Consider the following 18,694-nt stretch of genomic DNA (forward strand, 5'->3'; position numbering starts at 1 on the left):
GTGGATCTGTGCCAAGGTCTTCGATTATCTGACCCAAGATCGTTTCGTTTTAGTTGAGCGACAGCAACGGATGATGTCATCATAATCACAAACTGATTGTTTGTCTCTATTTGTTTTTATCTGCTAGGCGTGTTTGGTTTAGTAAGATTGGGGATTTATTTTTCCCAAATTTCATCAAGAAATATGAGTCTATTTTCAAAAACATTCACTGAGCTCTAATCTCATAAAATCACATTTGTTGGTAGTGATTTCAAGCCCGTGCAGGTGTTCCTAATGTTGTGCCCGATGAGCTTAGTGACGCAACAAATGTCCTCTTGCTCGGGGAGGATTCTCAGGCCGAAGGGAAACAAGCATGCCCGCACAAGCGTCCCAAGTTTAGAGAGTCGAATTTAGAGCTGAATCCCACTGGGGGAAACTTTGTCCTCTTTAACCTCTCAACCTCATTTTCCACTCCTGAGAGCCGATCACATCGCCGCTCCACTTCCGCTCGTCCCCCGACAGGATGTACTGGATGAGCTAGTGCTACAAGTACCAAATAATCATAATAATAAAAATAAAAGTTTCCCTTGACGATATATATAATATAATATTTTAATATACAATGTTAGAATAATCTAGTTCTGTAGTTCAAAAAGTAATACCTATGCAGATTCACAACTTACTCTGGAAAATATAATCTTATATTATTAGGGGTGTCAAAATGAGTGTGTAATTTCGAGTTAATTTAAAGTTCCTTTAACGTAATTTTTTTTAATGCGCAATTAATTAATTTTTCCACCTTAGCAAGAGTATGAAAACGTTTAACATTTTATTATACATTTAAAACAGATATAACATTTGCGATTAATCGCGAGTTAACTGTTGAAGTCCTGTGATTAATTACGGATTTAAAAAAAAATGTAATTGCCCGACACCCCTAAATATTATTAATTTCACAAGAACAGCAGCATTCTTTTTAATAACGAAATTGGGTAAGAGTTGGTATTAGTTTCCTATAGGCTTTAGTAACTATGAAATAATACAATTAATTTAATTGAGCCGCACCTGTTTCTAGTATTAGGGATGGGGATTACTCATCCTTTAATTATTTAAATATTATTTTACATGATTGAAAATAATGTTTATTTTTGTGGTTGTATTGTGTAAAACAGTAGTGTAAAATTATGCATAATATTGACATGAGTATTCACGAAGTCTCAAATTTTTGTCAATGTTTCTGGAACATTCCAAAGTCTCATCTTACATCACATTGGTTGTGTTTTTACTTAAGCTGATGTTGGGGTCTCTTCATAAAAGCTATAATTCACATTTATAAATAGTTCACCATGATGAGGCCACCAGCATTCGCGTTACATTCAAATCGATCCTGCGACATAAATAGGCCGGCGGTGACGTCCGGGCCGGGCCGGGCCGGGGGGCCGAGGTCAGGGGTTTTGCGTCTGTGGCGTGCTTGGTGACAATTAGCTCGCAGATTGACTGGCAGAGGGATGATATAACGATGATGAGGAGCAGGAGGAGGAAGAGGAGGATGACGAGGACGGGTGGACGGCAGTCGCAGATGTACCGGCACACTCACACATACAGTAGAGTGTGATTTCTGAATAAGCGCATTCTGGTGGAGAATAAGTCGATATTATTAATATGTCTGCTATTACTTGTAATCTTTTTTCTGTTTTTTTTGTTTATTTTACAATAATATGTTTTACTAGCCTAAATATGGTATTCTGGTTAATATTTCATTAGTGGAATATGCAGAAAAATCCAACTGTTTTTATCCATCTCGGGGGCGGCCATTTTGCCACTTGATGTCGACTGAAGATGACATCATTCGTCAGGTTTTCATCCATTTGGTTCGAATTTTTTAAGCAAATTTACTGAAAATGCGCAAAACGGGCATGCGACTTATGTCCGTTTCCATCTGTTCTTCTTTTGCGAATATTGAGAGGGGACTCCACCCCTGTAGGTGGCGGTATACACCATAGAGATGTGATCCCCACCAGTAATTTAAACGAAGAAGAACAGGACCGCGCCGCGAGGTGACGTCGTAGGAGTTTGCTTTTGTAATTCTTGATAAACCGTAGAATTTCTTTGCCGTTTTCCATCTAAAATTGCATTAATATTCACTTCTTTAAAGAATTCTAAAAACTTTTCTGGTTCATCGTCCCCCCCCCCAGACATATCTTACTGTATCGTCCGCCATTGCTTTGTGACTCCAAACGAATGTGTGACGTAATATCCAATCAAATCGTGCAATGTGTATCCGGTCTTGGCGGCGTTTATTCACAAAACCCGTCAAAATTCTCGTTTTCCCTTTTTCGATACGCTTCAAAATCCACACCCTACAAGCGTAAATTTTTTATTTTTTTTGCAAATTTTGGGCTCTTTTTCGAATTTCTAGCGTTTACATTCAGGGTTTTTTTTTCGCATTTCTTGAAAATTTGACTACAAATGGGCGGATGAAAACCTGACTAATGTTGCTCAAGGCTCAAGCAACAACCAATCACAGCGCAGCTTCAGGTGAGCTCTGATTGGTTGTTGCCTGAGCTTTGAGCAACATTGATGTCATCTTCAGTCGACAGCAAGTGACAAAATGGCCGCCCCCTGAGATGGATAAAAACGGCTGGATTTTGCTGCTCTATTTATATTCCACAAATGTAATATTAATCAGAATGTCATGTTTAGACTAGGGAGGTCACATATAAAATATTATTGTCAAGAAATGTTTAAAGTTGATTTTCACTTTAAGAATTATATCAATTGTGTGGAATTTATTATTATTATTTTGTTGTAAATAATAAGCATCGTTATGATTGTTTGTAGGTGTTTACATCTCTCGTAGTAGTAGTGACATCACTAATCTGTTTCCTGCTGCCAGATGTTAACGTGATGCACGTTTATTGAAGAGCAGCGGTCTCACCAGTTTGCCCATGCAGCGCTGCTGCCCGACGCCGTTCTCGCACTTGTGGTGGAGGCTCATCTTGCAGGCTTTGCAGCGCAGGCCGTGCTTGGCCGTGTTGCCCGCCAGGAAGACCACGTGCTTGGCCGTGGTACCTGATACACAAAGATGACCGTTCTCATTAACAGGGAATCCATTCAAACACGACAATTAGCTTGAGATCTGGACTTTTATCATGTTTTGTGATCTTCTGAGAAAAAGGTTTTCCAATGAAATGAAAAGGCAGAGGATTGTAAATCGCAAAGCGCGCGTCATCTTTGCACATTCGAACGGAATCGTCGGCAGCTTTTCCCAAGCCGAAATAAAACCTGCGAAAAATGACACGTGGAGCGCTCGAAATGTGACAGATCTCGGGGAAATGTGACACATACATGTTGTGCATTTCTACTAAGATGAATTCATCAAATAAGCGCCTTCACCTTCTCAACACGTGAAAATTGTGTTTGGGTTTAGACTGTGCTTTTCTTCGCTCCATTCTAGTTTTGCAATGACATACAGCTCTTGTGTTGGATCGTACTAAAAAGGTGACATATTTTGACATTTGCCACAAATTAAAAGCTGGTTTTAATCAAATCTGTGACAGGTCAAAATACCCCAAGAACCAAAAAGTACAGCACACTAATCATCCTCTTTAAACAACCCTGCTCATAACAGCTGTTTGGGCAGAGGGCGTACTGCTCACCCCGCTAGCTTTGCGTTACCATGACGACTACTAAGCAAGGGGAGAAACATTGCTTAAATTATGGCCCTAAATATAAATGCGCACAATTTGACTTTCTACTCATTTTTGAAAAGTAAAACTGAGAGGCCTTTTATTGTCAGCATTTACTGTGAGGATTATCTTTGCAAAGGAGAAGTGCTCACTGACACAGATTTGTGAACAATACTTTTTGTATACATATTAAAAGGGATTGAAAAAATCAATTAAGCACAATTTAAGATCTTTCAACATTACCTTAACTCATTCACTGCCATTGACGGCTATATACGTCAAAAAATCCATTTTAACTGGACTGGCAGTGAATGAGTTAAAAAAAGGGCTTAGAGATTTGATTTTACTTAGCTTAGCTTGACTTAGCTCCTCCTCAACATACAAAGCTTGTCTCTCAGTTGAGCTAACCACTTCATCATACTTCCTTGACACCAATTCCGATTTAAACAGGGTTTTGGCTGCATCTTGTGGCATATTAAAACATTTCAGCAAGAGCATAAAAACATGAATTTCAATATGGTCTATGGTAAATTAATCCTATTGTAATGTCACAAGATGACCAAAATCTGAACTTGCTTCGAGACACAAACAAATGACTCGGTTCTGTAATTTCACAGTCGATCGGGAGGCAGGCACTTCAGAGACCCATATATTTAAAAAAAAAGGGAAAAAAAGTCAATTTTCCATTAAACCAAGATCAGAACGCTACCATGCACAGCCAATTCTACATAAAGGAGGTCAGTTTGTTTAATAGTTCTGTCTGTGGTTGTTTATTGATTGGTCAGCGTGCTGTGCACTTGCTTTGGCCCCGCCCACGCTCTGCCCGTGTGAAAATATGGACATGCAAAGGCAAGATCGATAACTGGTGTCTTTTTCAAGCAGCAGTGGGCAATTGTTTTTCTTTCACTTTTTTTTTTTTTTTTGGAGGGTGTGTGTCCTCATTCATTGCTTAACATTTATCAGCATTTTTTGAAGAATTTTGGGGATTTCAAAATAAAATGGGTACTGTCTATAATCAACAGTAAAATATATATATATATATATTATTTTTTTTTAGTTAAGTACATTTTATAATTTGAACTTTTTTTAAAAATTGAATTTACTTTTACTAAAGGGTTTTCAATCAGTACACTTTTATTCATTAATTTTTTTTTACAGTTCAGTGCGAGTGCTTGCCACCAGCTTTATAGTTTTGATATACTGGAGTCTGAGGTGATATTGTAGGTAAACCTGGCGGCACATCTAATCCCCGAACAGGACAGCAAACACGAGTAGACATGAACTTGAAGCAACAAGGTGTGAAAACAAATCTATCAATCTCGGCTCCACGTGCTGACAGCAACGCGAGCTTGCCGCCGCGAACTTGAACCTCCGCTTGTGTGGCTACAGTGAGACGGAAAAAAAAAAGAAGACAGAAACGTGATCTAGGTTAAAAAACCTGGATGAGTGACTACAGATCGCATTAACAACAATGCGTCAGCATTACTAAAGCAACCCGGATTGTTTTTTGAGGTCAATCTGAAATCAGGTCATCTAAATTGAGTTAAACTGAGGTCATGACATCATCGATTGTTCTACCCAAAATGCAGAGACATAAGGTCAAAAGTCTGATCACGCATTTTAAAAAATATTTGTACTTCCAATACTGTTGTACATATATCAGAAAGCTACTTTTGATGCAAACATCTTGAAGTCACTTTTAACTCATTCACTGCCATTGACAGAAAAAGACGTCAAATGGTGCATTTTTTTTTTTCTGGTCTGGCAATGAATGTGTTAATAAATAACCAAAAAAAAAAAAAAATCTAAGTGGCCCTTGCAGCTTTCTATTTTGGTGTATGTGGCCCTCAGAGGAAAAGGTTTGGACACCCACCCCTGCTGTACATTATATCAACAATTTATAATTGCTTCATTGATTTTTACCATGTTTAACTCATTCACTGCCACTGACGGAAAAAGACATCTAATGATGTATTTTTTTTTCTGGTATGGCAATGAATGTGTTAATGAATTGCTCACTAGTTGGCAAACTGATGCTTATTGGTGGCGAGTTAACTTCACTGGTACCTGAAGGCACCACCGTACTCCAATATTGCGTTCAGGTACTTTATACAAGACAGTTACAGTACGCACATGTCCTTGTCACGCTGCTGTCGATCAGCTCGTTTGCTCTGACTCACTCCAACGTGGCGAGCAGAACAATACGCCTCCATGCTAGCAGCTTAGCGGATCACACAAACTGACAGTTGGGTAGTGGCGGGTGGGCTGGGGAGGGGGACCTTGGTGCTGTGTATGAGAGCCTCTCTGTAGTGTATGAAAAGATTTCAGTAGTGTGTATGAAGCGTTTCAGTTGTTTATATGAGTACATTTCACTTGCCTGTGTGAGAGTGTTTTAGTAGTGCGTGTGAGCAAAAACATGGCGGTAGTATGTGAGAGGGGCATTTATATAATATAGTGAAAGATGAAATAAAGAGAGCATGTCAACAGCCTATGAGTGTTTCTGTAGTGCATTTCAATAGTGTGTCCAGTATGAGAGTGTTTCAGTGGTGTGCATGAAAGTGTGTTAGTAGTAACTATGAGTGTTTCAGTGGTGTGCATGAAAGTGTGTTAGTAGTATTTATGAGAGTGTTTCTTTAGTATGTATGAGAGTCTCTCAGTGGTGTAGTGTGTACGAAGTGTTTCAGTTTCAGTAGGATGAGAGAGCATTTATATACTATAGTGAAAGATGAAAGAATTGGAGTATGTCAGCAGTCTATGAAAGTGCTTTTGTAGCGCATTTCAATAGTTTTCTATGAGAGTGTTTCAGTGGTGTGTATGACAGTGTGTTAGTAGTGTGTGTGAGATTCTTTTAATGTGTATGAGAGTCTCTCAGTAGTGTATAAAAAGATTTCACTATAGTGTGTATGAAGTTTTTCAGTTGTTTATGCGAGCACATTTCACTCGCCTGTGTGAGAGTGTTTTAGTAGTGCATGTGAGAGTGCATTTATATAATATAGTGAAAGATGAATGAATGACAACATGTCAACAAACAGTCTATGAAAGTGTTTCTGTAGTGCATTTCAATAGTGTGTACAGTATGAAAGTGTTTCAGTGGCGTGCATGAAAGTGTGTTAGTAGTATCTATGAGAATGTTTCATTAGTGTGTATGAGAGCCTCTCAGTGGCGTATACAAATATTTCAGTAGGGTGTATCAAGTGTTTCAGTAGGATGTGAGAGCATTTATATATTATAGTTAAAGATGAATGAGAGCATGTCAACAGTCTATGTGAAAAAGTATTTCTATAGTGCATTTCAATAGTGTGAATGAGAGTGTGTTAGTAGCATGTGTGAGATTGTTTTAGTGGTATGAGAGTCTGTCAGTAATCTATAAAAAAGATGTCAGTATTGTGTATGAGGCGTTGCAGTTGTGCAGTTGTGTGCGTTTTAGTAGTGTATATGAGTAAAATGATCTCATTAGTACATGAGAGAGGATTTCATTGGTGTGTCATGCTGTTTTAGTAATGCGTGTAAGCAAAAAAAATAAAAAAATAAAAATCAGTAGTGTGTGAGTGAGAGAGGGTTTTGGTATTGAATTATGTCCCTCTCACGTATTTATCTCCACAATCGTACTCGTGCTGCACTTGTGCTGCACCGAAATCTTCCCATCTCATGAAATTGACGCCTTTGCTTATTTGTACCTTTCCCACAAGCACACCTTCACTTTTTTTTCTCTCTCTCTGAATAGCATTGATCCATTAATCCAGCAGTCTTCACGCCTTCATACTTCCTGTGAGAATCTACCTCCTCCTCTTCATCATCTTCATCTCACCTATGCAGCTGTGGCGCTGCAGACTAATTAGCTGCACAAACAGCATTTTCGTTTGTTTTTGCTATGGAAAAAAAAAAGCCCCGCCCCTCCCCCTAATGGCTAATCCACTGCATTTATTACACCACTTCACTGCTTTAAAGATGTTAAAACACTATGATTCCATCAACCATGTACATTTCACACACCGTGAGACACACAAACACATCCCTCGCCCACGCAGGTGTTTATTTAATTAGCAACTTGCTGCAATCCATAACACAGCATCAGTTGGCGCGCAGGTATTTTTATTATATGCCACCGAATGTAATTCACTTCTACGCAGCGCCAAATCAAATTCCCTTTCCGCCACAAGCTTTAAACAGCGTAACGGATAAATCTTGACTAATGTTGTTTTTAAAGGGCTTTTTGAAAAGAGCGTAATTCTTGCATATTTACGATGGCTGGCACATCAAATTTGTGCAGACATTTCTTATGACGAGGAGCAGGTGGGTGTTTAATGCTGCCCGTCTGCATCTTCGAACGTAACGATGACTGATTTAATAAGGATTCATGTACTGCTAACAATGATGACACTTTCCTAAAGTAGGATTTACACACTCAGGATCACTGATTGAGTTTTAAGAAAATGATAATCGATCATTTTGGAGGACTGAGCAATATATCTATTGCTGTGAATTGCCAATTCGATCCATATCGCGATTCATAGGTCACGATTCAATTCGATACCGATTAATCCTGACACGACTCGATAAGTCAATTATTTTGATTTGATTTGATTTTTTTACTCAAATTTAGAAAATACTAATCAGTAAACTTGTACATGTACACTCTAAAAATTGTATGAAAAAGTATTTATCTGAAACTTGAGGCTTATAACTGTGAGCACCTGTATTTATTATTATTTATATTTATTTTGTATGTATTTAACAAACAGGTTGCAATCTGTTTCATGTTTGAAATAAAATATTAAGTCTTAATGTTCCATTAATATAACGTTCTTCCATGCTTAAAGTGGGAACCCTAACCCTAAGTTTCGTTGAATATTTCCATTAAAAATTGATGTTTAAATATCAATTTGGCCGCATATTGAATTGATACGAGAATTGTGCACTGTAATATCGCGATATATCGTCAAATTGATTTATTTAACACCCCTAATATTTACTCTCTAGTCGATCGACTGGCCCAGCCCAAGAATAGTGAAAAACAATGTTTAATTGATGTTAATTGGAGTGCATGGGGGGCATTATTAATTCTTCAAAAAATGCTGATAAACAATATAATTTACCATGTAATAGCTTACTTCGTGGTTTTGATCGATGACATCACTGATAGATTAAAGCCAATCACCGATTTTGCATAAAATGCTAAATAATGTCCAATCCCGATCCAGTCAATCAGATTGGTGTAAAGTCAAGTCAAGTCAAGTGTACACAATCTTAAGGATAAGTAACGTTGGTAAGTAAGTATTTTGTCCCCATAATTTAAATTCAGTTGGCATTATCAAACAGTATTTGGAGAGTTTCCCATAGGGTTGTACTCGCTTTTGTTGCCATCAGTTTAGTCATTAATGGCTGTGTGTTGTCATTTTGAGAAGTGATTAACTGCACACTTTACATTGTAGAAGATCTTCATTGTTGTCCTATTAAAAAAAGTTAAAATGTGAGGCGGGTAATCACATTTGTGAGAGTCGATGTAGTATCGATTCTAGTGCTACTTTTATACACTGCTTTAACATCACACGCACGTTAACCCCATACCTACGATCATGTGGTTGCAAACGTCGCAGAAGGTGGGCTTCTTGAAGATGTGCTCCATGAAGCAGTGCCCGGCCGAGTCCACCTGCATCGGGTTGCGCGCCTGGGAGCGCGACGTGGGCGGAGGCGCGCAGGGGATGGCAGGGGGCACGGGCGGGATGTGCGGGCCGGTGGTGATGTGCGGCGGCGCCATGCCGATGTTGTACAGGTGGCCCGTGCTGCCGCTCACGTCGGAGAGCAGCTCCGTCTTGTTGTCGCCGCTGCTCCGGAAGAAGTTGTCGGCGCTCTTGCTGCGGATGCTCTTGGTTTTGAAGGACAATGAGCGCTTCAGCTTCTGGAGCTGGAAGGAAGAAAATGGGATTTGAGCAGCAAATCCACCAAAACAGAAAAACTGAAATGGTGTAAAAGAGTTTAAAGGGTATAGAAGCGTATTCTATTGGGGGGAAAAAAACAACAACTGTTTTTCTTACTATTTTTTGGGGGGGGAGCTTATTTTAATTTTCTGTTTTTCTAAAAATATTTTTCTGTTTTACTGCATATTTTTTTGTCATTAAAAATATTCTGAAAAACACAGTAATAAATTATTTAAAGGGATACTTCACTTATTTAGCCCATTATAGCAATAAAAAGTTAAGATTTTGTCTATAATTAATTTGATACTTTCATTATTTTTCACGTACAATTAGTACTTTTAAAAACACATTTTGCAACTTGCTGTCGACTGAAAATGACATCACAAGGGCTCAGGGAACCAATCACAGCTCAGCTGTTTTCTAGGTTTGGTCATGTGACATTCACAAGCTGAGCTGTGATTGGTTACCTGAGCCCTTGTGATGTCATTTTCAGTCGATAGCAAGTTGCAAAATGTGTTTTTAAAGCTACTAATTGTACATGAAAAATAATGAAAATATCAAATTTATTATAGGCAAAATATTCATGTTTGACTGCCAAAAATGGCTAAATCAGTAAAGTATCCCTTTAAAAAAAAACGGAAAAAAATATTCAGAAAAACACAGCACCAACTTCTGTTTTTTAGATCAAATTTTAATTAATTAATTAATGAATTTAATTATTTATTTTTGACTGACTAATATTTTCAGGGAACTTTGTCTTTTTTGTGTTAATATATTTTTTTTAATTTTCTGTTTTTCCTGAATTTTTTTTCTGTCATAATAAAAAATTACGAAAATTGGGAGAAAAAATGTTCAGAAAAGATGAGGAAAAAGTATTCAGAAAAACAGAAAAAAAAAATCAGAAAAAATGGGGGAGAAAATTATTTAAAAAAAAAAAAAAAAAAGACGCTAGTGCTCTGTTTTTCGGAGTGTTTATTTATTTTTTTAACCTCTGAACTCCAAGTGGCTTGTTACACTCGCGAATGGCAGACACTTTCCCACGTACAATACACTTCTGTAGAAATGTTAGCTTACGAAAATCATGCTGATCGATTGACACGTTCATATACTGAGCCAGTAAGTGATATAGGTGAAGGTATGTTGGAAGTATGTGGGAAAGTGTCCGCCATGAGCGAGTCTGCAACAAATCACTTGGAGTTCAGAGGTTAAAAAATAAATAAATACTCTAAAAAACAGAGCACAGGCTTGTTTTTTTTTTTTTAAATAATTCCCCCGTTTTTCTGAATTTTTTCTGTTCTTCTGAGTACTTTTTTCTCCTGTTTTTTATTTTTTTATTTTATTTTATTTTATGACAGAAAAAAATATTCAGTAAAACAGAAAATTAAAAAATATATATATACACAAAAAAAGACAAAGCTCCCCAAAAATATTACTGTAGTCACTAAAACTGTTTTTTTTTCCTCAAGTGAATGCAATTCCACTTTCTGTCGACTGAAGATGACATCACAGTTGCTCAGGTCAAGTGGCAAAATGGCCGCCCCCTGAGATGGATAAAAAAGGCTGGATTTTGCTTCATAAGTCATACTCCAAAAATGTATTATTAATCAGAATGACATGTTTAGATGAGTGAGGTCACATATAACAAATTATTGTCAAGAAATGTTCAAGGTTGACTTTCACTTTAACACTATGGGCACTGTTTTTGTGTAGCTTATCTGGCCACAGACATGTTGTTAAAACACGTGATAACTTTTTCAAATTGCACAGTATGTCTCCTTTAATGTCCACTTGTCCCAACACTTTCATCCATACCAAGCAGCAAGCAAACAAGATGAAAACAATTGTTTCCGTATCGCTAATGGTCTTGCGCCTGCTGTCTGTTCGACATCGAAGCGCTTCCTGGTGGCTATTTGCTCTCCGTCAAAAAGCATCCGGAAGCTTCCCCACCAGGACGCTAATGTGATTTCCAGGTGGTGCAGTTGCGGCATGGCATCCGTACCATCCGCCACACGGTTGAGCCGCCTGCTACCGGCCATGCTGTTTATTAATCTCGTTACCTTCCACGCTGACAACTCATTTCATCTACTCTCCTGCTTTAGTCGCTTTATAAACAATCCCTGCGCTGATGTAATGAGACTGAAGGGCTCTTATGTGGGAGAATTGATTCGGTTTTGAGGTAATTGAAGAGTAGAGAAGAACTCCTAATGAGCCTTTGTGACCTAATTAGACTGCACAATACTGGGAAGAATTTGCTTGAAATTGCTAGCAAAAAAAATCCTATTTTCATGTAAATGGCTGGTAGTATTGTCACAAATAGTGCCTAGTTTCAAGTGCTTATCATGACAGCTTGGGTGTGGAGAGGATCAATAAATCCTGTGGGTAACGACTAATCAATTTGGCACACTCACATCGCAGTGGTTTGTGTGTGGTCAGGACCAGCAAGACCCTCCCTGGTCGACGCAAAATCATAAATACTGACCTATATTTACCAGCAAAATTGGAATAGAAATTGTATTAATCTATTGCGTTGGTTCCAATTGACCCAAAGATAATATAGGAGGGTTGGTTATGAGGAGCACATGCTTTACTTAACTTGCAGTTCTGTACATAAAGCATGGGAGCTTAAGGATGAGGATGATGTCGAATAAAATGCAATACAATCAAAAATACATTAAATGAGACTTTAAGAGCACAGTCATTTATTGTGTGATTGCATTGATTAATGGTATTGCTTAATAACTACAGTATGTTGCTATGCACTAACCCTCCTGCACATTTAATCATAATAAACCGCTTATTAGAAATTCATTTAAAATAAATAAATAATTTAAAAATCAAAAATATAACCAGCTGATATTTATTCTATTTTTTTTGTGTACATTTAAAGAGATGAAATCTAGATTTTTCCAGGTCAAAAATCACAGGAGGGTTAATAATATGCGATATATACAACCATGGAGTCTCACCTTCCGTTTCGGATGTTCGGGCCTCACAGTATTCTTAAGAGGGATAAGAAAAAAACAACAAATACAGTTTTATTCACTTTATTTCCCTATAGGGAACTTTGTAGAACTATTTGGCCTTTTAACTGTTGTCTTCTGTAAAGCCTCATTTATAGGACGGCTATATTTACATGATTTACAGCCACCACAAAAATGACCACTAAAGTGAAGGAAGATTACGTTGCTAAGTTATTGCGGTGATGTTGCGCATATTCCAAACTTGGAGTTGGTCCGGTCCGTGGTCTGTTTTTATTTGCGAGGAATGCAATTTGTACTTTGGGAAAATCTGCTTTCGGTCACAACATTAGGTACACTTGGACACTCTAATGCCCATAATATTGCCAGAAGTATTCATTTGACAGTTTATTTACGACTGCTTGTAGTTTGCAGTGGCACTTCATCACACTGAGAGCTGCTCCTAATATTTTAAACCGACAATACAATACTGGATCTGTGTGGATGAGTAACACATTAAACATGAATTAAGTCATCATCTCGTGATACGAGAGGACATTTTTGACCCACAGGCTGCACTAATGCATCCAATAGTGCTAATTATTGCAGTCGGAGGTAACAGTTTGTTCTTTTTTCAGGGCAAATGAGGTCACGGAGGTAATAAGTCAAGTAGAAGGTGTTTTTAATGGCATTACTACACCACAACAAGACATACTGTAGTCTAGAACGCTTAAAATTGACATTTTCTGATATTATTTAAAAATATAAATAAATAAATAAAAATATTTTACTTTATCAGATTAAATAGGAATGTCGTTAAAGTATAAAAGAAAACACACCATTCTTTTTTCTAAAGAAAATGTAAAATAGTTGAAAAATTGAATTAGAACTTTCAGCACTTAAATCTACTTTATCCAACCTCTCCAAGCACTTTTCCATACCTTTCCAGGACTTTTAAATGGTGAGCACAAAGAGTTCTTACCTTGGTTTCTTGGTTGGAAGTGTTGCTCGGGGATTTGGGAGTCTCGTTCTGCTCGTCCTCTTTTCCCCCACTACTCTCCTCCTGGGCCGAGTTGGCCGGCGGGATCATGATTTCACTTTCTAAATATATATATATATTTTAAAAAAAATCAATTAAAAAAAAAAAAAGCAGATTGCGTATCCTCCTTCTCCTCCTCCTCCTCCTCACAACATTTACATCGTGGTCATGCTTTGATGGTCACCGTGACCTGAGCAGGGTGTGCGCCGAGTCATCTACAACCTCCCTGCTCCTGCCAGGAGGTCCGTATCACGTAGGAACACACGAGGAGTGTTGTTAACAAGTCCAAAGTGAAAGTAAAGGGAAAAAGCAGTCCAGTGTTTCCGAGAGAGTGGCAAGCTTCTTCCTCTGTGGTTCGTGTGTTAAGACTCCACAAGCATGCAGTGCTCCACTATGGGAGAGGGAGGGAGGGAGGGAGGTGGAGAGAGAGAGAGCGAGAGAGAGAGAGAGAGAGAGAGAGAGAGAGAGAGAGAGAGAGAGAGAGAGAGAGAGAGAGAGAGAGAGGAGAGAGAGAGGAAGAGAGAGAGGGGGGAAGAGAGAGAGAGAGAAAAGAGAGGGGAAAGAGATAGAGAGGGGAAGAGAGGAGAGAGCGATGAGAGAGAGAGAGAGACAGACAGAGAGAGAGAGGGGGGCAGGGAGGGGAGAGAGAGAGAGAGAAAGAGAGAGAGAGGGGGCAGGGAGAAGAGAGAGAGAGAGAGAGAGAGAGAGAGAGAGAGAGAGAGGAGAGGAGAGAGAGAGCGAGAGAGGGGGAAGAGAGCGATAGAGAGGGAAGAGAGGCGAGAGAGCGAGGAGAGAGAGAGAGAGGGGGGGGGGGGGGAAGAGAATGAGAGAGAGAGGGGGGGAGGGAGAGAGAGAGAGAGAGAGAGAGAGAGAGAGAGAGAGAGAGAGAGAGAGAGAGAGAGAATCTATTTTGTCATTACACTGAATTATGTTCCCAGTCTGTCTTTGATAGTAGATTTTTGTCTGAGCCAGTAGGTGGCATTTTTTTATTTTTTTTTATTTTTACTTTATAGTAAATACAGAGCAGTCATTGAAATGTGAAATTAAAGTGTGTGAAGTACATTTTATCTTAAATGCCAAATAAATGAAATGACTAGTTAACAAATGACTAACAATACTAAAATATTCCATCCATCCATCCATCCATCCATCCATCCATCCTCTTAGCCACTCTTCCTCACAAGGGTATACGAAAATATTTCTTCAAATGAAAATGAAAAATCGCTATCGTATAAGGCGTGTGTTGAAGTGAGACATCCCTCGAGCCGAGGCTTCCCCCCCAACTGTGATGCCATGTCCTTGAAGTTGCATCGTGGGACGGAGGAAGAAGGCGCCAGACTGCAGCCTCCTCACTCTGACGGGGGACGCGAACGCCCACCGACACGCACCCCCGGCAAGCCAACTGAGCACTTCCTTCTCAGCTTCCGTTTCAGATCAGGAGGGATTCCCTCCCCCGTAAAAACTGTAAAGGGGCTCAAAAATGGACGTGGAAACAGTAATCAACGATATTGCAATCTCAAAAGAGATGGAGTAAATCCCCAGTGTTTCATTTCTGGTTAGGAAAAAAGCCACCCAAGTCGAATAAGTCGACTTTACAAATAGGTCGACTGAAAAGGTCTGCCTCGAAGCTCTGCCGGAAACTTGTTGTCCATGTTTCTACATGGACCTTTTTTTTTTTTTTTTTGCAGACGCACGCAGAGAACAGGAAGTTATTGAGCTCATGTAGCTAACACAGGCAGTTCCACTCTTTTATTTGTTGTAGCATCGTCTGTAACTGACTTTTAAGACACTATTTCATGTATAATGTACCGGTAGATATAATGAATGATGTATGTGTGAACTAAATGTTAGTTAGTGTTTGTTTACCTTAAATGGTAATCACTAGCGCGTTAATGCTAATCGCTATTGCTAATCGTTTAGCATAGGCTAATTTTGTTGGTGTTTGCATATGTACTGAAAATAATAAATATTGAGTAGTTATATCCACTCACATTCACCTTAGTGAATTAACAAAAACAATGAAGTGACAGGAACATACTTCACCCACGGAACTTTGGGAGAGTTCTGGGTGGGAATGTTTTGTTGTGACGTACCGAAGGGAAGGTTTAGCCGGTTAGCTTGCCGCAGAGTGAGAAGTTGCTTTTTTTTACCTTGAAAGTTGATGTCAATAAAGCGCCAGCCGTTGACTCCGTGGTTCAACACTCCGCCTCCCACTGCCGTCACTCGCTACAACAATAACTTTAAAAAAATAAGAATAATAAATTATGGGGGCGGGAGGTGCTATTATTCTGTAGAATAATTGATAGGATAATGGATTGTAAAAAGATTCGATAGTAACACTTTTTTTGCACAAGTGTCTATACTTCTACTTAAGTAGAGTGTGAGAACGTTTACCACATCTGGTAACATGAAAAGTTAAAACTTGACGGAAGGAAGTCGAGCACAAGTCGTCATAATGGCCGCCACATGGAAGCAACAATGAAGCAATCAACATGCCAGCTTTTCAGCATGGTCGTGGGGGGGATAAAACACATTGGGTGAGTCAATGTTGCGTGTATGTTTGCGTGGCGGTGGGTTGTGTGCACTTGTGGTAAAAGTGTCAGTGCAAAAAGGCAAAATGTTAACACAATTGAGTCAGGAGTGGAAGAACTGATAGAAACTTAGCAGATTTAGCAACTTATCAGACAACCCCAACAACTTTGAAATCAACGTAATATTCTATGTAGTTATCCATCATCAAGTAATTTCTGTCATTTATCAACTTTTAGCAACAAAATAGAACCACCTTTAGTTAGCAACATCCTCTGACAATTAGCTAGCAACACTGAAAAAAAGAAGGCCGCAGCTACAGGGGGTTAATTATTCCAAATGGAGGGTTTCATCACACCGATGCTATTTCGACTCTCCCTGTGATTACAACACAGACCCTAATGGACATTATGAGTGGGAAAACAACAACAGCTTTTCTTAGAAAGTATATCCCCACATGTGAAAAAATATTCCCTGCGAAACGTGTGGTCAGATCGTCTCGTGGGGAATAGAATGAAGAAACATGGAAACAGCTGGACGCGCTCTCATGGAAGAGAGTTCCTTTCGAGTGATTTGATTGACGTTTGTATTCACACTGATGACGTGGCCGTTTTTCGGGAAGCGTGTGTGAACAAATGCGCCGCTCGCTTGTTTTCCAAGCGCGCCACTCTGAATATTTAACTGCTTCTCCGCACATTGTTGTGATGTGCTAACAGCCAGCTATTTTGGGGCTCCTCCAGATGTCGAGACTAGTATAGAAAATTGAAATCACTACAATTAGCGGCTGCTTAGATGCAAGGGGACACAAACGTATCCACTGTATTCAAAATGATATGCCGCCAAGTGAAAATCCCTTAAATCTCTATTTGAGACTCACTTTAATTTTATGGGCATGTCATGTTGGTGCTAGTTTTATTATTATTATTATTATCATTATTGCATCATCGAGCAAAAACTATCAATCTAGTAAGTGAGACATCAGTCATGAGATGATTAACTTTGACCATAACTTTGGCTTCTTTTTTTTTTTTTTTCTTTGTGACATTTATTTAAAAAGATTTCACAGGAAAAATGTCATTGTAGGTGGGAGACACCCACTGGAGGGCGGTTGTACGAGCATCAAAAGATTAACCTTTGCCATTTGCTATTCCTTGGATTTTTTTTTTTTTTTGTGTGACATTTATTTGAAAAGACAGAACAGATTCTGTTTGATGTCAAAGGTTTCATAATACTTATATGAGCTGCTTGGAGCAGAATGTGATAAAAATCCCCACAAAAGTCATCACACTTGCCAATCTCAGCATTTTGACGACCGTTCTTGAAGTTTGCCATCACTCGTAGGAATAATTTGGATGCATTACAACAGTGATAAACTGGAATGGTGATCGTGATAAAACTGTTATCACGTCAAACAAAAAGGAAGAAAATTAAATGTCACGTTCAATTAAATGGTTGAAATAGCCCTTGAATGCCTGTCATCCAAAAGTGTGCCAATTACCAGCTTGACATTATACGCGCACACATACACACAACTTCCACAGCATGTGTTACAGCGGTGGGCAAATGGATTCCCTAAGAGCCAAGGCTAATTAGGTGATCTTATTATGTGCTGTCCTAGGAATCGTCTCTGCAGGGTCCATGACAAAGTAATGAGAGACTGGTGTGTGTATGTGAGTTAGGTTAAATGACATACAAAGACATTTGAAATCACATTTAAAGGGCCGACAAAACAAATAATGAGTTGTGAAATTAAATTGTCAATGTCATGTAGAGTAATAATGTGTCTAAACAAGAGGTCAAGTCATGCAACCTTTGAGTACTATATGTTGTTGTACAAGGAAATTCCATGGGACGATGTGCCCCAATCTGATCTGGCAGGCGACAAGTCACCTGACTTGCAAGTTTTTTGAGATACAAGCCATCATTTGGCTGATTGTTATTAGGTTTTTTCCCCCCTTTGACTTGCAAGAAAAACTAGAGATACTACTAGTTATTGAACAGTTCTTCAAACGATCAGATGCTGTAGACCAGGGGTCTCCAAGTTCGAGATTAGGATTGTCCATTGGACTGGACAAATAATCGTGATTTAGACTTTGACTTATCATGATCATAAAAACATTATAATCAGAGGTGTGCGTATGCAAGAAAGTTCCTACCTGTAACTGTGCTTCGTTGCTTCTTCTGCTTATATGGAGTTTACTGTAAAACTAACCACACAACAAAAATAATTACAAAAATTGTATCTTTAAATACAATACATAGTCCACTTTAGGTACATCGCCATCTTAATGTTAGCACTCAATGGAAAAACCCAATTGACCGGCTAGCAAAAATTAGCATTACAAATCAAAAGAGAGATTTACCTTCAAATAATAAAAGTTTACATGAAAAACAATGCATGAACATACACAGAAAAGTAATATTACAATACTCACAGGTGCATCTTCTTCCTAATGTGTGAAAAATGAGCTACAATAATAAAGTTTGCCGCTTTCTTCCTCTACTATTTTTATCTTCATGTAAGTGTATCTCCATGTGTGCACTATACTGCCCCCACGGGGCCAAGCAAGTACAGCAGGAATT

At 38.7% G+C, this 18,694-nt stretch overlaps 1 protein-coding gene across 4 annotated transcripts in view; it reads right to left on the reverse strand.

Moving 5' to 3' along the window:
- Nucleotides 1-18,318, reverse strand: part of stac (SH3 and cysteine rich domain) — a 33,121-nt gene extending 14,803 nt beyond the window's left edge. Inside the window, exons 1-5 of one of the 4 annotated variants that reach the window (XM_077539891.1) lie at nt 18,268-18,318; nt 13,526-13,644; nt 12,553-12,585; nt 9,237-9,573; nt 2,918-3,051 (exon numbers count right to left, since the gene is read on the reverse strand). In XM_077539891.1, the coding sequence (XP_077396017.1) occupies nt 2,918-3,051; nt 9,237-9,573; nt 12,553-12,585; nt 13,526-13,633 (612 nt within the window). In that variant the 5' untranslated portion in view covers nt 13,634-13,644; nt 18,268-18,318. Of the gene's footprint in view, nt 1-2,917; nt 3,052-9,236; nt 9,574-12,552; nt 12,586-13,525; nt 13,928-15,732; nt 15,829-18,267 lie in introns of those variants that run through there. The other 3 variants (XM_077539892.1, XM_077539890.1, XM_077539893.1) reach the window with 3 other exon arrangements.
- Nucleotides 18,319-18,694: the final 376 nt, after the last annotated feature.

This window comes from Festucalex cinctus, chromosome 12 (assembly GCF_051991245.1).
Source record: "Festucalex cinctus isolate MCC-2025b chromosome 12, RoL_Fcin_1.0, whole genome shotgun sequence".
In the NCBI taxonomy this organism is placed as follows: domain Eukaryota; kingdom Metazoa; phylum Chordata; class Actinopteri; order Syngnathiformes; family Syngnathidae; genus Festucalex; species Festucalex cinctus.